Source organism: Bos javanicus, chromosome 14, assembly GCF_032452875.1.
Source record: "Bos javanicus breed banteng chromosome 14, ARS-OSU_banteng_1.0, whole genome shotgun sequence".
Lineage (NCBI taxonomy): Eukaryota > Metazoa > Chordata > Mammalia > Artiodactyla > Bovidae > Bos > Bos javanicus.
Window position 1 is genome coordinate 6,223,657 of NC_083881.1, and position 25,126 is coordinate 6,248,782.

The 25,126-nt window shown below is 48.8% G+C and overlaps 1 protein-coding gene across 5 annotated transcripts in view; it reads right to left on the minus strand.

Moving 5' to 3' along the window:
* Window positions 1-13,992: 13,992 nt before the first annotated feature.
* KHDRBS3 (KH RNA binding domain containing, signal transduction associated 3) overlaps window positions 13,993-25,126 on the minus strand; it is a 152,203-nt gene continuing 141,069 nt past the window's right edge. For 3 of the 5 annotated variants that reach the window (XM_061438532.1, XM_061438534.1, XM_061438535.1), the window contains 2 exons: window positions 24,791-24,849; window positions 22,373-22,992 (listed from right to left, as the gene is read on the minus strand). In XM_061438532.1, the coding sequence (XP_061294516.1) occupies window positions 22,901-22,992; window positions 24,791-24,849 (151 nt within the window). In that variant the 3' untranslated portion in view covers window positions 22,373-22,900. Of the gene's footprint in view, window positions 14,246-21,387; window positions 21,445-22,372; window positions 22,993-24,790; window positions 24,850-25,126 lie in introns of those variants that run through there. The other 2 variants (XM_061438533.1, XR_009740737.1) reach the window with 2 other exon arrangements.

Genomic DNA, 25,126 nt, shown 5'->3' on the forward strand with positions numbered 1-25,126 from the left:
CACAGAGAGCTAACCTCATCTCTCTCTGAAAAGTGTGAGCATGCTTCAGAACAAATGGAGAGGCGAGACTCTAGTGTTTCCAGATGAAATATAGAGCAGTTAAATCTGCATCTCAGATAAATAATATTTCGAGGGTAAAATATGCTCAAATATTGTAAAGAACTTGCTTGTACTTAGTCTTATCTGAAACTGAACCAGGCATCCTGTATTTCTATTTGCTAAATCTGACCGCCCTAGCCTGAAGGCACTGCATTTCTTGACTCTGAGATGGGCATGGGCCAGTTCTGGGAAAGGATGTGATATGAAGAAAAATGCCAAAGCAGCTTTTCCCCGGCTTCAAACTGCCGCGTTCTCCTTTCTCCCTGCCCATGGTCCCCTGGACCGGTGCAAACCCTGCCTTGCTCAGAAATCTGAGCCTTCCCTGTTGGCTCTAACCCCCACCAACTCATGTTGATGGATGCCCCCAGAAGCTCCCCTTTAACGACATCCAGACCCCAACATTGCCCTCAAATCAGCCAGACCCAGGGCTGAGCCAATCAGATTCTTCATTCCCCAGCTGCAGTGATTGGTTGGGGGCTGGCAACACATGACCCACGACGGCCCAATCAGAGTGGATGGCAGAGCTTTTGCTGGATGAGGATGGCCTGAGTCTCACCTGGAAGGACTCTGAGCATCACAGGACCTGAGTCGCAGCCAGTCCAGGACCAGATCTAAGAGACAAGCTTGCTGTATCTTCAGAATTTTCTGCTTATTTAAATCAATTCATCTTTAGCTGAAAGCCAGCTTGTTTTGGGTTTTTCTGACCCTGGAACAAAATGTCCTGGTACAAATCTCAAAAACTGGCGTTAAGTGAGGGAATCCAGAGAGCCTGTCCCATCTCCATGTAGGCAAAGTGCTGGGCCCCACATTTCCTCATCTGTTCCTTTTATCCTTCTATACAGCACGCCCGCCTTGCAGGAAACCATCCTCAAATTCTGCCATGGGGAGAGAGACAAGTCACAAACGTTGGTGCATAGAAATGAATAAAGTCCACCAACTTCTATGCATCCCATTAACAAAGAGTAGGAGCAAGGCATTTCTCCCAAGGGGCAACAAGATGGTGTGTCTGCTCCTCACAGACTGTAAAGTGTTGTTAGCATTTAAGAGAAGTGAAAAATAAAACGTTCTGGCTTCTCCCTACCACTCACCTTCTGCTGACTTTTCTCCGAAGGAACCTTAGAAACCTCAGAAATTCAGAATTAGGGAAGGGGGCCTAAGTCACTGATGGCCTCCCTTCTCATTAGTGGAGCCAGGAATGTCAAGGCCAATGGGCCTCACTCCAAAACCTAAGCATTTTTTTTTATCCTATTTAAGGCCACCTGAGTTGTCTTAGTGTGCATGCATGCTATCGCTTCAGTTGTGTCTGGCTCTTGTGACCACGTGGTCTGTAGCCCTCCAGGCTCCTCTGTCCATGGGAGTGTCCAAGCAAGAATACTGGAGTGGGTTGCTATGCCCTTATCCAGGGGATCGTCCCAACCCAGGGATTGAACCAGTGTCTCTAAGGATTCCTGCATTGGCAGGAGGGTTCTTTATCATTAGCGCCACCTGGGAAGCCCCTGCCTTGGTGTATTACTTTCCTATTGCTGCCCTAACGAATTGCCACTGACTTATTGGCTTCAGTTTCAGTTCAGTCGCTCAGTTGTGTCTGACTCTTTGCAACCCCATGAATTGCAGCACGCCAGGCCTCCCTGTCCATCACCAACTCCCGGAGTTCACTCAGACTCACGTCCATCAAGTCAGTGATGCCATCCAGCCATTTTATCCTCTGTCGTCCCCTTCTCCTCCTGCCCCCAATCCCTCCCAGCATCAGAGTCTTTTCCAATGAGTCAACTCTTCGCATGAGGTAGCCAAAGTACTGGAGTTTCAGCTTTAGCATCATTCCTTCCAAAGAAATCCCAGGACTGATCTCCTTCAAAATGGACTGGTTGGATCTCCTTGCAGTCCAAGGGACCCTCAAGAGTCTTCTCCAACACCACAGTTCAAAAGCATCAGTTCTTCAGCGCACAGCCTTCTTCACAGTCCAACTCTCACATCCATACATGACCACAGGAAAAACCATAGCCTTGACTAGACGAACCTTTGTTGGCAAAGTAATGTCTCTGCTTTTGAATATGCTATCTAGGTTGGTCATAACTTTCCTTCCAAGGAGTAAGCGTCTTTTAATTTAATGGCTGCAGTCACCATCTGCAGTGATTTTGGAGCCCAGAAAAATAAAGTCTGACACTGTTTCCACTGTTTCCCCATCTATTTCCCATGAAGTGGTGGGACCGGATGCCATGATCTTCATTTTCTGAATGTTGAGCTTTAAGCCAACTTTTTCACTCTCCACTTTCACTTTCATCAAGAGGCTTTTGAGTTCCTCTTCACTTTCTGCCATAAGGATGGTGTCATCTGCATATCTGAGGTTATTGATATTTCTCCCAGCAATCTTGATTCCAGCTTGTGTTTCTTCCAATCCAGTGTTTCTCATGATGTACTCTGCATAGAAGTTAAATAAACAGGGTGACAATATACAGCCTTGACATACTCCTTTTCCTATTTGGAACCAGTCCATTATTCTGTGTCCAGTTCTAACTGTTGCTTCCTGACCTGCATACAAATTTCTCAAGAGGCAGATCAGGTGGTCTGGTATTCCCATCTCTTTCAGAATTTTCCACAGTTTATTGTGATCCACACAGTCAAAGGCTTTGGCATAGTCAATAAAGCAGAAATAGATGTTTTTTATGGAACTCTCTTGCTTTTTCTATGATCCAGCGGATGTTGGCAATTTGATCTCTGGTTCCTTTGCCTTTTCTAAAACCAGCTTGAACATCAGGAAGTTGAGGGTTCACATATTGCTGAAGCCTGGCTTGGAGAATTTTGAGCATTACTTTACTAGCGTGTGAGATGAGTGCAATTGTGCGGTAGTTTGAGCATTCTTTGGCATTGCCTTTCTTTGGGATTGGAATGAAAACTGACCTTTTCCAGTCCTGTGGCCACTGCTGAGTTTTCCAAATTTGCTGGCATATTGAGTGCAGCACTTTCACAGCATCATCTTTCAGGATTTGGAATAGCTCAACTGGAATTCCATCACCTCCACTAGCTTTGTTCGTAGTGATGCTTTCTAAGGCCCACTTGACTTCACATTCCAGGATGTCTGGCTCTAGGTCAGTGATCATACCATCGTGATTATCTGGGTCGTGAAGATCTTTTTTGTACAGTTCTTCTGTGTATTCTTGCCACCTCTTCTTAATATCTTCTGCTTCTGTTAGGTCCATACCATTTCTGTCCTTTATCGAGCCCATCTTTGCATGAAATGTTCCTTTGGTATCTCTGATTTTCTTGAAGAGATCCCTAGTCTTTCCCATTCTGTTGTTTTCCTCTATTTCTTTGCATTGATTGCTGAAGAAGGTTTTCTTATCTCTTCTTGCTAATCTTTGGAACTCTGCATTCAGATGTTTATATCTTTCCTTTTCTCCTTTGCTTTTCGCTTCTCTTCTTTTCACAGCTATTTGTAAGGCTTCCCCAGACAGCCATTTTGCTTTTTTGCATTTCTTTTCTATGGGAATGGTCTTGATCCCTGTCTCCTGTACAATGTCATGAACCTCATTCCATAGTTCATCAGGCACTCTATCTATCAGATCTAGGCCCTTAAATGTATTTCTCACTTCCACTGTATAATCATAAGGGATTTGATTTAGGTCATACCTGAATGGTCTAGTGGTTTTCCCTACTTTCTTCAATTTCAGTCTGAATTTGGCAATAAGGAGTTCATGGTCTGAGCCACAGTCAGCTCCTGGTCTTGTTTTTGCTGACTGTATAGAGCTTCTCCATCTCTGGCTGCAAGGAATATAATCAATCTGATTTCGGTGTTGACCATCTGGTGATGTCCATGTATAGAGTCTTCTCTTGTGTTGTTGGAAGAGGGTGTTTGTTATGACCAGTGCATTTTCTTGGCAAAACTCTATTAGTCTTTGCCCTGCTTCATTCCGTATTCCAAGGCCAAATTTGCCTGTTACTCCAGGTGTTTCTTGACTTCCTACTTTTGCATTCCAGTCCCCTGTAATGAAAAGGACATCTTTTTTGGGTGTTAGTTCTAAAAGGTCTTGTAGGTCTTCATAGAACCATTCAACTTCAGCTTCTTCAGCGTTACTGGTTGGGGCATAGACTTGGATTACTGTGATATTGAATGGTTTTCCTTGGAAACAAACAGAGATCATTCTGTCGTTTTTGAGATTGCATCCAAGTACTGCATTTCGGACTCTTGTTGACCATGATGGCTACTCCATTTCTTCTGAGGGATTCCTGCCTGCAGTAGTAGATATAATGGTCATCTGAGTTAAATTCACCCATTCCAGTCCATTTGAGTTCGCTGATTCCCAGAATGTCGACATTCACTCTTGCCATCTCTTGTTTGACCACTTCCAATTTGCCTTGATTCATGGACCTGACATTCCAGGTTCCTATGCAATATTGCTCTTTACAGCATTGGACCTTGCTTCTATCACCAGTCACATCCACAGCTGCGTATTGTTTTTGCTTTGGCTCCATCCCTTCATTCTTTCTGGAGTTATTTCTCCACTGATCTCCAGTAGCATATTGGGCCCCTACTGACCTGGGGAGTTCCTCTTTCAGTATCCTATCATTTTGCCTTTTCATACTGTTCATGGGGTTCTCAAGGCAAGAATACTGAAGTGATTTGCCATTCCCTTCTCCAGTGGACCACATTCTGTCAGATCTCTCCACCATGACCCGCCCATCTTGGGTTGCCCCACGGGCATGGCTTAGTTTCATTGAGTTAGACAAGGCTGTGGTCGTAGCATGATTAGATTGACTAGTTTTCTGTGAGTATGGTTTCAGTGTGTTTGCCCTCTGCTGCCTTCTTGCAACACCTACTGTCTTACTTGGGTTTCTCTTACCTTGGGCATGGGGTATCTCTTCATGGCTGCTCCAGCAAAGCACAGCCGCTGCTCCTTACCTTGGATGAGGGGTATCTCCTCACTGCTGCCCTTCCTGACCTATAGCACAAATTTATAATATAAATTTAATTAAACTTAATATAGCCACAAGGGCTTCCCTTATGACTCAGCTGGTAAGGAATCCACCTACAGTACAGGAGACCTGGGTTTGACCCCTGGGTTGGGAAGATCCCCGGAGAAGGGAAATGCTACCCACTCCAGTATTCTGGCCTGGAGAAGTCCATCGACTATATAGTCCATGGGGTTGCAAAGAGTCGGACATGACTGAGTGACTCACTTTGAGCACAAATTTATCATCTGAAACTTCTGTGGTTAGAAGTTCAAACAATTTGGGTCCCACTGGGCTAAAACCAAGGTCCGAGAGGGTTCTTGGCAGCTCCCGCCAGAGGACACTTCTCTCTTGCCTTTTCTAGCTTCTAGAGGCTAGAAGCTGCGTTCCTTGGCCCGCAGCCCTGTGCTCACCCTCAAAGCACAGGGCTCCACCCTCTGGACCCGCCCTCATGTCTCCTCTCTCTGACTTTGACCTTCTTGTCTCCCTCTTACAAGGACGCTTGTGATGACGGTGGGTGCCCCTGCAGAATCCAGCATCTTCTCCCCACCTCAAGGTGCTTAGCTTAATCACGCCCAGAGAGCTCGTTCTGTCATCGATGGTAACGTACTCACATGTTCTGGGGGATGGAGGCATGGACGTATTGGGGGACATCATTCTGTCTACCGTAGCTTGCGTTCCCCCAAATCCAACCCAGAGATAAGGACTTGGGTACAAATAGTTTATGTGGGAGGTGGGAAGAGAGGGCAAGGGGAAAGGCCAAGGGAGGTGCGTTAGCGAGAGGTCACCGCTGGGGGGGCGCCCGGGGCTCATCTCACCCAGGCCCCTCTGGGAACCCGGGTAAACCCCGCCTCCCAGTTCCATACCTGGAGGCAAGGAACACAGTGACGCCCACCCGGTGCGTCCCCTGCGTCCCCTGCGCCCCCGCCCCCTCGAGACTGAGGATTTCTCCTGGGGGCATCAGCTCGTGGGCCCCTCGAGAAGCCTCAGTGCTGGAGGTGGAGGCCATCCACGGGGGAGGGACTCTCCACACAGGCCTCCGTGCCCGCCAGTGGTGCAGGGACGGCCCCCGCCAGGGTCTGTGTCTGTAGGGTTTGTGCTGGGAGTCCCGAGCCCGCAGAGGCGCTGTGACTTGTTACTGAAATGGGAGGAAGGGGAACCAGAGAGAGAAGGGAAGGCAGGAGGAGGGGCTGCTGGGACTGCTTGTCCATGCGGGGGGCGGGGGGACAGCCCCGCAGCTTCCCTGTCCCCTCCAAGCCCATCGCATGGCTCGGACTGGATGCAGACTGGTCTGGAGAACCCCAGACTTCAGCTTCCAGAGGCTGCTCACACTGTCCTGTGCCACTGGGTGTGGACAGGTCTGCAGCGACACCTCCGTAGGGACACCTCTGTTTCCCACAAGAGGTGGCTCAAGCTTGGAGGACGGAGTCAGCGCCCCAGACCTTTCGTGGAACCCAGAGCAGCACAGAGCCGTGGGGAAGGCCTCCCAGCCTGCCCTGATGAACAGGGATTCAGAGCTTAGCAGGTGCTGTAGCCCACCGGGGATTCTCTAGGCAAGAATACTGGAGCGGGTTGCCATTTCCTCCTCCAGGGGATCTTCCTGATCTAGGGATTGAACCCACATCCCCCATGTCTCCTGCATTGTAGGCAGATTCTCTACCCACTGAGCCATCAGGGAAGCCCAGAATCAGACAGATTCAGAGAGACCAACCCAAACACAGAAGGCCTGGCTTCTCTTGCCCCTCTAGTGCCTGCCTGCGAGAAGTTGGTTTAGGCCCACGTTGGGGTCCAGAGAGTCCCCCCACCTCCGGGTGTGGCTTTGCCTTCCTGGGTTTCATCCCACTGATCCCCACAGGGGAACCTGTGCAGAGAAGGCTTGTCCATCCTTGAGCATGTCAGCACAGGTGGCCCTGTGTGCCAGTCACTTGTCCTCAGGGAGAGCCGGATGCTGGGGCTGGGGCATGCGGCCCATCCCAGATGTACTCTGGCCTGACGAGATCTCGGGCCTGGGGGAGGCAGATCTCCCAGGAGTGGGGACACAGGTCGGTGCTCAGGGTCACCATGGAGGTCCTGGGGGACCCTACATGCCACTGTCCCAGGGGCCCAGGGCAGCCCTCAGCCCAGAAAGTGGCCACGAGATGAAGTCCATCCTCCTTGAATCTTGGTCTGACCCTCTTTTCATCATTCTGGGCTGACTGTGACCTGCTGACCCCTCTTTCCTACCTTTTTGGCTGCATTTAGTACAATTCTGATAAAACTGAGCAAACCAATTTACTCTGAATGCCCTCAAAGGGGCCTCATCAGAGAAAGGGGTGAGGTCCAGGGAACCACTCAGTCCTCTCCCCGCTCACTGCTTTTCTCGAAGCTTTTCCCTCAAGGTCGAGTTTTCATCTTGGAGGCAGGGGGAGGCTGGGCCCCACCACCCCTCCCAGTGCCCGTCAGCCTCCCCCCAGCACGGCCCATCTCTTCTGTGAAGCATCTATTTACAAAGCAGGTCACAAGCAGCGCCGTGCTGCCGCCTAAAAATAGAAAGTCATTATGGCGCCACCGCCAAGTGCCTGCGCTCTCCTGTGATCCCCCGGAGCTGCAGGCGCTCAGCGAGGTCCTCCTCTCCCATCTGGGCTCCTCCAGCCCCTCCCTGCCCCACCGTCCTGGCTCAGCCGTGGAGCCTGCTCCCACGGGACCTGCTTTCCCTTGGATTCTTTCGACAACCCTCGCGAGGCCAGTGCTCTGGCCCATTTGTCCCCGGAGGGACCCAAGGCTTCGAGGCCCAGTGGATGGTTGAGCTGAGGGCTAGCTGGGTGGCAGGTCCATCTCCGGCAGTTTGTCCATCACGCCACGCATACCACGTACACTGGCATCAAAGGAGACCCGGGAAGAGTCAGCCCCTGTCTGCCCTCCCCATCCTGGGAAGCCTGCCTGGGAGGCTGAGATGGGGACCCTGATGTGCCTCTTTCCTTGGGATTACCACCCCCGCCCGGGCCCCCAGACCACCCCCACCTTAGCCCCACCCCCTAGTGTACCGACAGCGCCTGCCTGGGCCCCGTGGAGCCCTTCCACAGTGGATAAAGAGGCCAGCTCTGCAGGACAGAAGGGGGTGGTCTCTGGTGCCTGTTGAGAAGGAAAGGAGACAGGAGCCTTGGGCATCAGCAAGGGCGAAGAGGGGCCTGAGACCCCCAGCTCCTGCCTCCCCGGAGGCGGTGGGCAGCACAGCCAGGTAGGGAAGGGTGAACGTGCCTGGTTGAGAGAAGCCCCCGAGTGTCAGACTGGCTGGACGTGGGGAGGCTCCAGCTCAGGTGGGGGCTTCCCAGGTGGCTCAGTGGTGAAGAATCCACCTGCCAATCCAGGAGATGTGGGTTTGATCCCTGGGTCAGGAAGATCCCCTGGGGGAGGGAATGGCAACCCACACAGCCATGGACACAGGAGCCTGGCGGGCTACAGTCAGACATGACTGAGCACTACGGAACTACACAGGTGGGGGCATTTCTCCTGTCACTTGTGGCCAGCATGGCAGGGCCCCTCCTTTCTCACCTGCAGGGGCTGCTCTAGCTGACGGGAGGTGGATGACGTCACTGACAGTCTCCTGGGCTGGGGTCCATCTGCTTGGGGGTCCCCTCTCCCTGACCCACCAGGAACCTGGATGAAGCACTGCTCCCTTAGATCATCTGGCCCTGTTGAGCTCACAGTGACTTCGGAGACAGGCTTAAGGAGTATGCTTTGCTGAAGAATGCAACTAACTTTCCTATTGTAACACAGCGAGAGGACTGTTTTTTCCAGCTAACCTGATTCCCTCGTACCACACAGTGGAGGGGTATGGGACAAAATCTTATTGTTGGAGCCATGGCCATTGGATGCAAACAGCAAAGGCCTGCATCGGGCCGGATGGGAGGTAATAGCGTGTGAACTGGAGCAAACTAGTGCCCTGGCTCCACGCCCCTGCAGACCCGGGGCACACAGAAGGCAGGCTGGGGCTGTAGGTCCTCTGCTTATCATGCAGTCAGAAATCTAGTAATTGTGTGCAGTTATTTTGTAACAGATGACAATAAGCTGAAACAGCATCTGGGACAAAGGAAGCATTTTGTTGGCAAGGCAGAAGCAGAGAAAATACGCACAGTGCTTGATATTTAATGTGAAAGTTTTTCTAAGGTATCTGTAGCATGACTTGAATTATTTCATATAATAGATGTGTGGGAAAAAATATCTAGGGAAGTAAATATTCTGTGATATGGCTGCACTGTTTGGTTTAAGATGAAGTTAAGTGAGGTATGCTTTTGAACTGTGATGATGGGGAAGGCTCTTGAGAGTCCCTTGGACAGCAGGATCAAACCAGTCCACCCTAAAGGAAATCAACCCTGAATATTCACTGGAAGGATGGATGCTGAAGCTGAAGCTCCAATGCTTTGGTCACCTGATGCAAAGAGCCTGCCCATTAAAAAAGACCCTGATGCTGGGCAAGATTAAGGGCAGGAGAAGAAGAGGGTGACAGAGGATGAGGTGGTTGGATGGCATCACTGACTCAATGGATATAAGTTTGAGCAAACTCAGGGAGATGGTGAAGGTCAGGGGAGCCTGGCGTTGCAGTCCATGGGGTCGCCAAGAGTCGGACACGACTGAGCGACAGTAATGATAATACAGAGGAGGAGCAGCTCGCCTTGATTAAGTCTGCAGTCTTAGCACGAGTGATAAGCCATGTGTTGTCGTTAGGAACACTGTGTGTGGTTTCCCTTATGGATCTTGAATCCCCCTCAATCCAGAGAATCCAGGTGGCGAGGCCCACGCAGGGCCCACGCTCCTGGGACTTTCTCGGACTTGGAGCTTCCCCTATAGCTGTAGACAGCCACCGCCACAGGAGCCCAAGGTGGTCCTGGACTCAGCTGTCCAGGTGCACTTGCCCTTCACATCCCTCTTTGGAAGGTTTAGGATCTTGCCTCTGCACCAGCTTTTGACATCTTGGGAAATCATTTCCCACCCACAAAGGGAAGCAGATCCAATCCCCTCTGTCTGCACAGTTTTGTTATAATTCACTTTGGATGTTGACCTTGATTTCCCCAAGACAGCTGCCGGCAGCCTCCCCGGGGGTCTGGCCTTGGGAGGGGGATGAGCACAGCGTAGCACTTTGTCTAGGGATTTGGTCCTGCATCGTTAGGCGGGAACACCACATGAGGCTAGACTAGAGAGCTGAGGTCGTGCTGGTGTTTAGAAACCGTGTGTGATCTCCCAGCCCACCTGCGGGTGGGTGTGTCCCCTCCCAGCTCCTGCCCCCACCCAGCTCCTGCCCCCTCTGCAATGCAGGGGCTCTGTCAGCCCACGGCGCCACCGGTCAGGACCCCACGGGGGTGGTGCAGATGGAGAATCTCCACCTCCATCTCCATTCCCAATGGAGATGGGGATCTCAGCGCTGAAGGAACCGAGGGTTAGAGCTCTTTCACATCGCCCAGCTGATGGGGGGTGAGAAGAACTGGGAAGTGTGGGCCTGGCTTGTAAGCAGCAGCCAGGGCTTAGGGGTGACAGGATGTCAGGGGTTAACGGGACACCCGCGGAGCCAGGCGCTTCTGTCTTGAAGCCAGTGGTCCGCTGCTGGGACCAATGTGTTAAGAGTCGCTGGGTGGGGCAGCCTCTTGCTCCCATCTGGTTAGACGGGTTGAGGCCGGCTCAGCCAGCAGCCTGCATCTTTGGGGTGGGGGGTGGGGGGTGGAGGCCAAGGCCCCTGGGTGGAGCCGGCAGCAGGGAAGTGGAGGGGCAGTGGACAGCAGAGGCCGAGCCTGCCTCGGGCCGCGAGGGTTAAGGGGAGCCTGGAACTCCCACCCAGGGGGCTGCAGAGGGCGCCTGCTGGGGTGAGTGTGGGCATGCTGGGGAGGGGGCAAGTCCCCATCCTGCCTCAGGAGCTCACTGCCATGGAGACGAAAGCTGAGGGTCTTCAAGTGGCGGAATGGGAGGGGTGGTGTGCACAGTCTCCATGGGACGTGCTTCTGCACGTCCGAGGAATTCACGGATAACACGGGGGAGCGCAGCACGTGCCGACCTCCTCCTGACGATTCCCTTGAGGGATCCAGCACCCCTGTTCTGTTGGGGGGGGGACACTGAGGCACAGAGGTGTCGGGGAGCTTGCCCGGTGGGTCAGCTGCCAGGTGGCCCGGGGCCCGGCCTCCTGGAGCTCCCCACCCTGAGCAGTCACCCCCACGCTGTCCTGGGGCTGCTGGGGCAGACCACTGGCAGGAGGAAGTGGCTGTGTGACTTCTGAATGCAGGGCAGCATCTGTGGCCGCCTTGTTCGGAGACTCTCCCTCCTGGGGCCCTGGCTCCGGGGAAGGCTGGCTGCTCTGATGTGAGGACCCCGGGCAGCCAGTGGAGGGGCCCGGGGACAAGGCCCATGAGTGAGTCGGTGCGTGTGTTCCATGGCCTCAAGGGACCACAGCCCCTGCTGATGGCTTGCACCCTCGTGAGAGATTGAGCCAGAAAGAGCGCCAGGCCCCCCTCTCAGGATACACGCGGTGTGTGCCTCTTAAGCTGGGACAGTAGGTTACACTGCAGTAGACTGGAGCACCCAGGCATCAGCTTCCGGGGGTGCTCTGTGCCGTCAGAGGCTGCCCTGTGCTGGGTCACCTCCCGGACCCCAAATGAGGGACCACCTGGAGGAAGAGCCTCTAGGGGGAGGGCAGAGCAAGGACAACCAGCCATCTGGGACAGGCTGCCCGGGAAGGTTCGTCTAAAGGCAGTTAGGTGGGCGGCCTGGGGAGGGGCTCTAAAAGTCACCCCGGAGCAGGAACACAGATGCAGAGCTCTTAGCTTCTGCACAGAAGCATCTTTTTGCCAGAGTTTTCCATCAGGCAACACAAAAGCATCAGGGCTGGGTCACTGTGCAGAAGACTTTTGTCCTACGGAAGCCAGGACCGTCTGAAATCAGAAAGCAGAACTCCTCCGGTGTGGTGGCCGTGTTGTTGACAACTCCACGAAGGCATCCCTTCAAAAAGCCAGCTCTAAGGGTTGAATACAGTTAAGTATGCACTGAAAAAGCCATCAGTGGTTATTTTTAAAACCACAGGAAGTCACTCAGAGCCTTTAAAAATCAAACAGTAGAATGGCTCTCAGCCTGCCACGCTTGGAAGCTGCCAAGAAGACAGATGCATCAAGGAGGCACCCTAGCTGAGATGGACCAAAACCAGCTTAGCTGGAGAAAAGCTGAGTTTCAAATCTAAAGACTTTAGTCCAGTTGTTCCCTGCTGACCCCGCCCTCTCACACGTCCTCCCCCTCGAGGAGGAGCTACATTCCGAGAGCCTGTGAATGTAGGGGGTCTGGCCTAGGGGCTGAGCTGGGGAACGGTCATCTTGGGGCAAGCAGGTCCTGCAGGGCCCGAGAAGGCCGTGACTCCAAGGCAATGGATGAGGCCGGGGTCCGCGCCCATTTCACATCCAGCCAGTGGCCCCGCTTCCTGAGCGTGTCTCACATGTGGACCGTCCTCAGGACCTGCGTGCAGGCCTCCCTCTGATCTCCACTGCAGGCTTGCTAATGGGACCCCACGTGGCCCCACGACTGCCTCAACGTGGTTGCCAGTTATCCTGCTGAAATACAGGGATCACATCCCTCTCCTCCCCTGAAGAACAGCTCCGGGCAGCCCTCCAGGCCCGGCCCTGGCCCCTCGTCCGTCCCCCTACATGGACACTGCCTCTGTGGGGTGCCTGTGGCCCCTGCGAGGGCCTCAGTGCAGCACATTGCTGGCTCTTCTAGGTCCCGACAGAGGCGTCCCCATACTCCCCCACGGCCCAGCCAGGTCTGACCCCCTCCAGTCACTGCGCTGCCGCCCCTGCTCTGACCCTCCTGGCGTCCTCCAGTTTGCTGCTGATGGTCTGGCTCCTCCCACTAGGATGTGAAAGGTATGAGGCCCCTGGTCTGACCTGTGCTCTCACACACAGGGCAATGCCCAGCAAGTAGGAGATTCTCCGCCAATGTGTTTGCCGGGAATTCAGTGCCCAGGCAGCGGAGAGGAGGCCACAGTTAAGGCAGCAAGAGGGGGATCGGGAGAAGGGGACAGGAGGTGAGTCGCAAAGTTCCAGTGCCTGGGATTCCACTCGAAGCTTTGTGACTGTGTCACTGACTTGGTAGAAGAGGCTGCAGGCCAAAAGGGAGTCAAAGTGTGGGAACACAGGACAATCCAGCTCAGGTCCTAATGTTCCTCCTTGTTTAGAATTAATTCCGCACAGACGGGTGCTCGGAGGCTCTGCTCTGAGGGGCACCCAGCACCCTGGGATGTGGGTATTATTCTTTGCCCTTCTGAGATGAAGGGCATACGTGACAGACACAGAAATGTGAACTTCAGGAGCAGAAGAGCGCAAGGAAAAACGAACCTATCAGAAGCTGTTCTGTGCTCCCACCACAATGCTCCCCACACCACACCCCTGTAAACAGTGAATGCCTTGAGGAAAGGTGACTTTGAAGTAAGACAGTGACAATTTCACAATGCGCAGGATCGTTTTCGAAGTTTCAAGACTAGGAAGCCTGTTGTGTGAGCTTCTAACAGAAAGAATGAAACACCTCCTCCTGGGGTTGAGGGGTGGGGGGAGTTACTGAATTAAAATCACAAAGCACTAGCCAATGATGAAAAGAGCAGGAGCTGACTGCTACTGTCCATGGGGATGGCGACCTTTCTGTTTCATGACAGATTACGGAGGCATGAAAGCTGGGTTTCCATCCTGGCAGCGCCACCCCGCTTTCTGCAGAAGCCTTTTTATAAGTAACCTTTCATGTGGCGGAATGCTTTTGGCATAACATATTTGTATTTATTGGTCCAAAACTGAGATGGAGAAATCATTTTCAAATCTGGAATTTGTGCTGAGTCTTGACTTCCTGTAGTGAGGTGCAGCCACATATGGTTCTCAAGTGTGCAGAGTTCAGAGCTGGGCTGAAATAACAAGCCTTTGTTTTTCTAGGTTTATATTAAAGTAGAAGCGATTGAAATGGGCAGCCTTTATTAAGTAATACACAAATCATTTGTTTTCTGTTAGGGGACAAAGATTGATTTTCTTTCCCTTTTTTTTTAACAGACTTTTCAAATCAGAAAGCATACCATTTTATAAAACATTTCATGAAACACAAAACTGCAAAAAAAAAGATGATTTTCAAGTTCTCAAGTGAATTCATTTACTGACTAGGCACGTTGGTGAGTTGACTATTCTTAAGCAGTCCATAATTGGAAGGAAAGTTCCTGAAAGAGAGGAAAATGAAAAATATTTGTATACATCAAGAAACAAATATTTATACTCTGGTGGCAACACAGGATTTAGGCAGAGGAAGCAGGCGAGCTGAAATTTAATAGAAATGAGAATACTTACGGAAAACAAGGCAAAATAGAATTACAGAAATTAAGGACATAAAATCTTTGTGTTCAGTAGGCAGATGAATGATTTAAATAGTATGATGATCATCAAAATGCCATCCATTATGACATTTATGGGTCTGCTTTCAGAATGGCCATGCTTTTTTCCACATGGAACTTTCAATATTAAAATATAAGGTGACTTCCTATGGATACACACTTGTCACCTGAAACTTGGCTTTCAGATGTATTTTATTAACACCAAATAATACATTTTGATGTGTTAACTACAACAAAATTGTTGTTTCAAAACCCAAGCGGCAATCAGAAGGGAAGAGAGCCGAATCCAATCACAGTGGAGACACGGCCATTGCCTCGCTTACTCCACAGCTCCGGTCACAGACGCCCGTCCCGGGGTCTCCGGGTTCCCTGTGACCTGGCTGCCCACCCTCCTGTCCCCGCCCATGGGTGCCACACCTCACATTCCAGCAACTGCGTACTTGCCCCAGACCCGTGAGGCCCCTCCCTGCCTCGCAGACCTGCCTGTCACCTCTGACACGTCCTCCTCTTCCATCTGCTTCAAGATTTCAACTTATCTTTCAAACCCTCTTTGGGTTTCTCATCTCCTCCTCTGTGGAGCCTTTCCCTCCTTGTCCTTCCTTGACCATTGCACGTGACCTAGGTCTCTGCACCCCCTTGGCCTTCACCTCGCCTGCCAGGACCGCACACAGCACCGGTGTTCTGTGGGACGAACCAGGCTGTTTACTTTAAAAAGGGAAACAGCTAATATGCATGTGTGCTCAGTCATGTCCAACTCTTTGCGACCCCCTGGACTGTAGCCTGCCAGGCTCCTCTGTCCATGGGATTTCCCAGGCTAGAATACTGGAGTGGGTTGCCATTTCCTATTCCAGGAGATCTTCTTGACCCAGGGATTGAACCCATGTCTCCTGCATTGGCAGACGAATTCACCACTGTGCCACCAGGGAAGCCCGAGTGTTAATTAGGGTACTGTTTAATCAATGCACATTTCCTCAATGGCTGGATGACTGTGCTCTCCTTGTACATGACAGACTTGCTCCTGACCCTCGAGGACTCTCAGGGGTTGCAGGACCACCCACACATCAATCAGTAGATCAGAATCAGGGGTTCGCCCCTTGGGTGCTGTCAGCCAGTGCTCCCAGAGTGAAGAGGAAAAAGGGTTTTCGGGGGGCAGGAGGGAGAGAAGCTCTTGAGGAACTGGCAGGCTCTGGACAGCCAGCGAAGAGGAGAGGAAGCGGGGAGCTGGGCAAAGGCAGGGTGGACAGAGGGGCCAGCTGGGGGCCGGTTTCTGCGGAGAGGCCGTGGGCCCCGCGGGAGCAGAGGCGGCCCCTTCCCCTGGTGCATCCAGGGCTGAGCGCAGGGCCCGGGGCGGGCTGGCCTCAGACTCCATTGGCTCATGAAAGGAGGTCCCAGGAGCGAGAGGAGACCTGCAGGAGCCCGAGGGAGCGCGATCCGTCACCCTCTTTACCGTGGATCCTCAGCGATCACTGCAAGACACAGCCGAGCGCCCAGAGCTGGCCTCGCTCATTCCCACGGGGTCTGGCCCCACCACATGCACGTGGGAACAACTGTGAGCCCATTTTGCCAAGAGGAGTCTGCTGTGTGTAGGTGCTAACAGCTGTATACTGTGATGGACAGAAGAACACTGGGGGTTCAAATTTCCTTCAGAAAAGCGTATTAAGATACACGATTACCTCTACGGGGAGCAATACAGTAATAACTATAGGAAAATGTAATGACTCAATAAATCTATTTTAGAAACTTATTCTACAGATGTGTACGAACGTGCACAAGGACAGAGATGAAAGGCTGCACTGTCTAGCGCTGTCTCTAATGAGTGCAGAACACTGGAGGCAAAATGTCTGTCAACAGTTGTTTCAATTATGATGCATTCATATAAATATTATTCAGCCAATAAAAAGAAAAGCATACCTTTATAATTGAAAATGATAGAAAATGAACTCACAGATATACTCTAAAGTGAAACAAGGGAGGCAGACAACAGTGTACTGTTCTGTATGTAAAAACAGTAATAATCTGTGCAGAACCAAAGCGTATGTTTTTCTATCTCTGAAAAACACACAAAAAACCAAGACGAAGAGCTGCTTCTGGGTATTTCAGGGCAGGGGTGGGAATTAAGACCAACTTTCCATTGTACACTTTCCCCAAAGTTTTAGATTTTGTACCAGGTATGTCTATCGCCTACTAAATAAAGGGCATAGTTTTGTTTTCTAACTTCACCTTTCCTAGGGAAAAAGCCAGTGGTTACAGAAGTTAATGATCTCATTTCCACTGACAAACTAACAGCGAGAGGTGCTCAGGGTCAGTATTTTAAAATCACAGAGCCATTTGCTCACTGACTCAGTCAGTCATCGGCTCCTCCGTCAGCACTGTCATGCCAGGGAGCACGCTGGGGTCTGGATGCAAAGTCAAATGAGACGTGGTTCCATGTGCACAGAACCTGAAGTGGTGCTGTCGGTGAGAAAGACAAATACAAAAAAACCCAGTGAGCGGAGATCAGCCCTGCCTTCACGAGGCGTCTGCTCACTTATTCCAGCCCCTCGGTTGAGAGCCTATTAGGCGCTAGAACTGTGTTAGGGAGTGGACATGGGCAGGTGAGGAAGGGCATGGATCTTCCATGGAGGTCAGGTGAGCTTTTACATATGTGTGTATGTGAATGACTACATTTAGCAACCTGGTAAATTCTTTTCCAATGGAAGAATGACTCTAACTTGACCCGATGAGGCAGATAAAGTCCTAAGGCACAGTCCTGCACTCAGAGACACGATGCCACCTGGTTCATTTCACTCACCAGGTAAATGACAGCTGCATGGAGACATGGTGCCTGCGCTGAGGGCGTTCACACCCAGAAGGGGGCGGGGGCTTGAGAGGAAGGGACCCCGTGCTGCACGTTAAGAGCCCTCAGGGCCCTCCGGGGGGATTCTGCTCTCAGGGCACACGTGGAGACACTGTGAAGACTTCCAGAGTGAGGAGGTGTGTCAGTCTTACTCCAAAACTGGACAGACCGGTGCGGGCTGGCTGTAGCAAGTGCTGGGGAGAAGGGTGGCGACAAGTGATCTGGGGCAGAGAACGGCGCAGGTCGCACAGCACGCTGAAGGTACGTGCCCGCGAGGCTGCAGCAGAGGGAGAGCAGAGGCAGGCAGGCCGCACCCGCGCTGGGAGCCCTGGAAGGACTCGCACTGAGACAGGACAGTGACAGCAGGCGGTGCCGGTCACAGCCAGACAACTAGGTGTGTGGGGTAACAACCCCTCCAGAATCAGTCCCGATCAGGTAGGATGAGGGGAGGATGCAAGTCAGATTTTAAAATGTCCTACAATCTTTCTCAAAGATGGAAACAGACTCAAGCATAAGATTTTGTTATTTTAAATATAATGATGGATTTATTTTCCTTTCTATTCCTACAATGTCAATACCAATCAATACAACTAGTACATCACTATAAACAGTAGATGGGCTTCTCAGGTGGTGCTAGTGGTAAAGAACCCACCTGCCGATTCAGATTAGAAGACATAAGAGATGCGGGTTCGATCCCTGTGTCTGAAAGATCCCCTGGAGGAGGGCATGGCACCCCACTCCAGTACTCTTGCCTGGAGGATCCCATGGACAGAGGAGCATGGAGGGCTACAGCCCATGGGATCACACAGAGTCGGACATGACTGAACTGGCCTAGCATAAATAGATATGATTTGCATACAGAATAACAAACTACTGTTTATACTTATCACATATAACCTAGAAAGTGGCTTAACTTATTAGACTTATTACTACATTGTAATTTTTTCTCCGAATCATCAGAGTCACTGTCTAATTTTAAATTAGACTGCCTGAATTGTAATTCAATTTATGTGAGTGATTGCTTTCTTCCTGTTTTGGGTCTCTGCTACTACACCCAACCATTCCTAATACTGCCTGTCAGGAGTCACACGGATCACGCTGACAATAGGACTCTTTCATATTCACTGACTTGCTGGATGCTTAAATTGTCACACACTGTGCTAAGAGATGCAACAAGAGGATGGAAACACTAGGCCCCTCTTTTTTAAGGCTCTCACCATCTGGCTATCAGATCAATAACCAGTGCAAAGAGGTCTGTACAAAGTTCTTGCCGGAACAGAGACTGAAAAGGGCGCCATGTCTGCCTGGGGTGTGCAGTAGGGCAGGTTCTAGGGTGAAGAGATTACATTTCGACATGGGCTGTCATGTTTGTGCTTCTTAGCAGGACCTGCAAGATCCTTCATTATGTGTCCCTTGTCTACATAGACAACATCATCTATTGGTTTCTCTAATAATCCAATATAACTAAAGTTTCCTAGATAACTGTGCTTTCTTATAATCCAAATATTTGCATAAAGCAGTAAACAAGAGCAAATACCTAGGTTTGTGGCAGGCAGGCTTCCAATCTTCACAGCAAACTGAGGTGGGCATCACTATTGTGTCCATTTTACAGATGGGGAAACTGCAGCTTAGACTAAAGTTCAGAGAGGTTAAGTCACGAAGCCGGTGGATGACAGAGCTGGGTGAGACTGCTTCCAAGAAGACCCTCCCTATGTGGTCATCTTCTACTGGGTCCTGAAACCCCTGCCGGCACCCTCCCTCCGCCTCCACCGCCCCACCTGGCGCCCATGTCTCTCCCTGCGCTATACCTGTCTCAGCCCTGCTAGCACCTTCCTTGCCCGTCTCCCCAGCAGGCAGCTGCATCCATCATCACCGCGTCTCCACTGTCTGCAGCACAGCAGACGCTCAGCCAATGCGTCTGCATAAACACCGACACTGATTCAACTTGGAATATCTTGAACAAAGGAAGGTTCAGAACCTAAATACAGCCAAAGAATCTCTCCAGGAAGGAATCTGGGGCAGGGGGAGGGTTATCAGTCACAGGGTCTGCCAACACTCAATGTTGTGGGGTTACTTTAGGAATACAAGGTAAGATAGGAGCCAGCCCCTGTCCTCAAGGACCCTTCAGTATAGGGGGAGTAAGTGCCAGCCCAGAGAGCGGGACAGCCTAACAGCACAGCTGGGAGCAGAGACCCTAGATTATAGTGGATGCTGTGCAACTGACTGCTGCCTCCGGGCTGGGAGCCTACACAGGGATCTATCGCCTGAAGCGTAAGCCTCTTCCTGGGTAAAATGGAGATGACAGTCACATTCTTACTGTTGTGAGGATTCAATGAAAGTGATTCAGCACAGGTTACAAGTTGGTTGGCAACTTCTAACCAATCTAAGTCACATGGTATCAATACTAAAAGGAGGAAGTGTAAAAGCATGCTATTTCAGAGAGCACGGCGGACTGTGGTTGAACTGGTGAAGACATCATGGAAGGGTGGGCAGGCACGGCTTCCAGGCACAAAGGCCCAGCGACAGGAAGTGCAGGTGGGTCAGGCCACCACCTCCATCCGTGCTGACCTATACTATACTTGAGTGTAAGGTCCACGTCCCACAGACCGCAGCGCCCCTAGTGCCTCAGGTGTGTGTGCGGGAGAACTCAGTAAATGACCCGCGAGCTGGGAGGCCCCGGGGATGACTTGGGAAGGATGCAGTGTGCACGGAGGGACAGGGCAGGACCAGGCTGCTGTCTACAAGTCTTGGCTGTTGAGACAGGGAGGAATGAGGCTCAGTAGAGGATGTGCTGAGTAAGGGAAGCCCTCGAAAGCCAAGCAGAACCATCCAAGAGCATCCTGGTGGCTCCTGACCTTTCTGCATCACAACCCCCTTTTACAGTCCAATGGAGCTATGGTTTCTTTAAGAAAATGAAAATAAACATAAAACTGAACAATTTCTCAGAACGAGCTCTGAAAACTATCTACTAATTTACCTTCCAGGAATCTGTCCATAATTTCTGATTAAAGAAGCCTACACTTATTATTCAAGATGCCAATTCCTAAAAACAACAACAAAAACTTACTAAAGAAAATAGTGAAAAAATTTCAATATAACATCATAAATTGAAAAAATGTGTTATTCACATTGGCTTTCTGTACAAGAAAAGAGGCACCAAACAAAAGAGAACCCCAAACATTTATTCTGATTTATGAGAGTGAAGAGAACTATTTTCTTCCTAAGAGTAATTGGCTAATTTTGGTGATTAAGGAGAAAAAAAGCGCTCCTATTTCCCATGTATATGAAACATGTGTATTCGACTTCAATAATGAAACTCTACATTATGGTATCACCTGCCAGCCTTCAAAACACTCTGAACACTGCCTTGCTTAATGCTCAGAACAACTGCAGGAGATGAGGAATGTCCCCATTGTGCTGACAGCTGAAGCCAGACCACGTCACCCGGCGACGGGCAGGCTCACACACTCCCTTACAAGTCAGATTCTCTGGGATGTCAGGGCCCATGCAGCATTCCTGACAGTTTAGGAAAAAACAAGAGTAACTGAAAAGTGAGACCGTATTAATGGTCTCAGATAAATGATATCTTTCTTTCACGATCCCTATTGTTTGAATTTTATGAAACAATTTTATAAAATACTTGGCAATATTTACCTTCTTAAAAGCGAAATTTTGTTTTGCAAAACTCAAAGTAGAAAAGGACACACATGCAAAAATCATACTTTCACAAGCCTACGGTAATTATTGTCCAAAATTTCCAGCACATCTGTGTCGTATTATGAATATATACAGAGAGAATATATACAGCCTTTGAAGAAAAAGTGGGGGATCATCACAGTTATCAATAGGTTTGGGAAACTTTTTTTTCCACTTGAAACTGAAAAATTTTTTCCTGCTACCAACCAGCCTGTTACATTTTTACTGAGGAGGTAACGGAGTTACTTACACACTGCGGGGGGCCAAGCCTCCTAGCTCCACAGCCTGTGCTGGCCTGACTGGGTCTGACTGGCTTACATTCCGGAAGGTAATTTGCCACTGGCGCTATGTCACTAGTTGGTAGCAGGAAGCGCGCAGAAGAGCCTGAGGCCATCTTCGTCCTCCAAGCACATCAAAGAACCGGAACAAGGACACTCACCTGTGTCCGCTGGACTGACGGCCGCCTTCCTTTCACTTTCCAAGGTGGCTGACATTCCTAACAAAAGAAAAGACCTTTTTACTCAAAGAGAAGAAAGTCCCTCAGGAAATAAAAATTAAACATTTTACACAATCTACAGTTTTAAAAAAACTTAGGCCAAATGATTAAAGAAAAACTTTATTAAATATTTGTCAGTTTTAAGAAGTGCCCTCAATTACTAACCAAATAATGTATTACAAACAACTAGTTATGAGGTTTTACATTTGTTTAACAGGGTATAATTGGCCCCAATTAAACTGACTAAACTAAGGCTTTTTAGATTACTAAAACAAATTAAACTTTTTAAAATGAGAATTTAGGTGATCTTAAACCCTTTCTAAAATGGATAATGAAACTTGCTAAGTTGTAACCTCCCTGGTTTTATTAGTTATATTAAGATAAATTAAGTGAGATTAAAATCTTATTTGATTTATTTACCTTTGAAAATGAAGACCGTTTAAGGGTTACACATCCTCAGCCTTGTCGAGTGCGACCTCAATTAGTCAAGTCAGAAAGTCTTTAAAAGCTTTGTGCTTATTGCTTCCAGCATGGAGCGAGGTGTTCATTAAGGTACCAAAATTCTCATAAAAAATCCAAAGTTGCACTAGTGAAAAAACGCTCAACAAGATGAAAACTGATCACATCTTTTTCAGAAAATCAGTAGTTATTTTAAAACCAGTTTTTAAACAAGATTAGGTTTTGCGTAGTTTTAACGTGCCATTCAAGCAGCTGGACACCATTTGGACTCTTTAAACAGCATTTAAATCTACGGTGAGTATATAATGGTACATTTAGTTTTAAACCATGTTTTAAATAAATTGTACAATGTTTAGTGTGACCCTTTTTTGACAAGCATTGTTAAATGAATCTTTTCCCTGTTTACGACTATTTATGAAGGCCTTTTTAAATAAGAGAGACATGAAATTGTTAGCTCACACACACAAAATTTCTTTCAAAAGTTTATTTAGTATCAAGCAAGAGGAGACTTTGCTTAACACTACAGAACATTTCAAGACTTGAGTTACAAAAGAATACCACATTATTTGCACTTGTAACTGGCTTCCCTTTTTACGCATGTTGGCAAGAGAAAAAAAAAATAGCATATGGCTGAAAGATAAAATAACTAAATTTCTATGGAAACCTTTAAAATGAAAGGTGAGGCTTATGTTAAAAGGATGGATTAACATATTTAGTAAACCTATCTTTTTTGTTTAACACTAGTTAATCAAAGTTATTTTTTTTTTCCTTTTGATGACCTATTTTTCATATACAGACTGGAAATAACAAAATTTTACATGTCTTTTTTTTTTTTTCTGCCCAGGTTGATGTTTCAACAAAGTAGTTTTAAATTCCATCCATTCAGATTTTAAGCATTTTGATTTATTTAAAAAGGGATTGTTCATAGAAAAAAATTACTTTGAACAGTATACAGGACTGGTGGAGACTGGCTATGTCACAACAGCAGACAGCACAGTCAGTATCTGCCGTATGGCTGGTCCCTGTAGACGCCCTTCGCGGTCCTCGCCGAGGGGGCCTTGTGTCTCGAGTTAGTCCACTCCTCTTGCCCTAAAGCCAGTCAGATGAAGCACAGTTAGATCAACACCAGAGAGCCCATGGCTTCATTTCTCAGAATCTAACTTAGCCCTGAACCCATGGTAGATGTCATACTGAAGATATAAATCCCCAACGTATTAAAAAACTTGAGAGAATTAACTTTTAAACAATTACAAACACAATGGAAGATGTTCATCTCACTAGTAAAACCTACCAGCCTGGGAAGACATGATCCTTGTATCTTAAATGACAGCCAAGTTTGCAAGAACTTCCTTTTGGTCACTCATTTAATAAAAGTTCACAAACTCCAGCAGCAAATTGAGCTGCCTCTTGCTAAATGTGAAGACATTTATGCATGGGAAAAGGGTCACTTGGGATTTCTTCTTCAAAGACAAAGAAAACACAGATAAAAATCTGTGAAGGCAAAAGGAGAAAAATACTGGAGTGCAAAATGGCAATGGGCAGTTTGGGAAATGTGGCTTTGTTCTTCACGGGTCCTTCATGTAAAGAAGGAAGGAAAGCTGTACTGGGTGGAGATTTCTGTTTCCAAAATACTTCCTGGATAGGAAATAATCTCATGACATAACGTCAAATTGCACTCATCCTCATACTAAATCCACACGAAATGATGGATTTCCAACAGAGGACCCTGGTTCACTCCAGCTCAGGGCTGTCAGTGAGTCACTTGAAGGTCTTTGACAACAAACAGTTAATATCTATGCTGCAGCACACAGTGATTTAAAAGCCATGTGTCCACGGAGACCAATTTTAAAAAGCTGTGAGGAAAACTGCTTAAAATGACCTCTTCTTTGATACAAACATGCAATCAACATCATTCCCTCAAGCTAACTTGCATCAATTTAAGTAGACAGCATTCAACAAACCAAGGTATGTCTCTTAAGTGTTTGTTACGAATAACAACAAAAAAAATCCAAGGTGCGGTCATCAAGGCTTGGGGCAGGTGATATAACAAAATGCACTTCAAAAGGAACACTGGAAAATGGTTTTTCAGTTATGTTCAGAGAAATGTCATAACATCCATTAACGAGAATCCTGATTCACTTGCACTGGGCATGAGGCATTCATCAGAGCTTTGCAACTGATTGAAGCTTCGTGTTCTCTGATCTCTGCGCCCGGCAGCAAAGGAGGTTCTCAGTATCATTAAGTTGCTGCAGCCAATTCTTTTAATTAAACCTGTCGTCCTTCTGCATATTGAGACTCTGGATGTGGATTCCCCAGCACCTTGGGCAGCTCCCACTGGACTCAGTGGGGTTTCACTGTCTCTCTGTAAGCCTGAGACAGCCATCCATCTCCTCCCTGGCCCAGCGCTTCTGCAGCCTTTAACGAATGACTCCCACTGTAATGTTTTTAGAGGAACTGAGATTGGGAATAAATTAAAATATAAAGATGGCTGTGGTGGAATCACCACTACAGCAGTTGAGAGCTGTAGTCTCAACTGCTTCACTTTTCTTTACTCTCAGGAAGCAAAGACACTTCAGAGAGAGTCATTCTATCAAGTGTCTGTAGTTTGGCAAACTATTCAAGTAAGTGAGAAAATCAGCACATTGCAATCAACCCAAACAGAAAATCTTAAGTTCAGAATCAATGCCTGCAATTTTCTGCAAGTCTTTAGTCCCCTTTAAATATTAAGTTTAAACCTTAGAGAGCTTCTGAAAATAGCTGGATAAGCACAGATGAACTGAGAGGCAGCAGTGGTCTAAAATTCTGTCTGTATGAGTCTCCCCAGTTAAGTGCTTTAAGGTATTTCTATGACCTTTCTATTTATGGCTCCACTCCGCCATTTACTCACCATAGGAATCATACGTTTCTTCACTGAGTCCATGTCCATAATCATAGTAATCAGCACCGCTGCATGAAACAAAACACACAAGCAGAGAGAGACAAAAACACAGTTAGGACAAACTGATGTGGCTGTGAGTTTAAATCATACTTGATGAAGTATCTAAAACTTAAAGATAACTACTAAAAGCAGGGCTGAAAGCTGAACAGAGTTCCCACGGAGAAGAGCGATCTTATTAGGACTATCATCGGCCCCTCCTGTGGTCTCTGACTTGAATTCACAACAACCATGTCTGACACTGAACCACCACGATCAGCCTGTCCGTGTGGAGAGTGCTGACAGCAC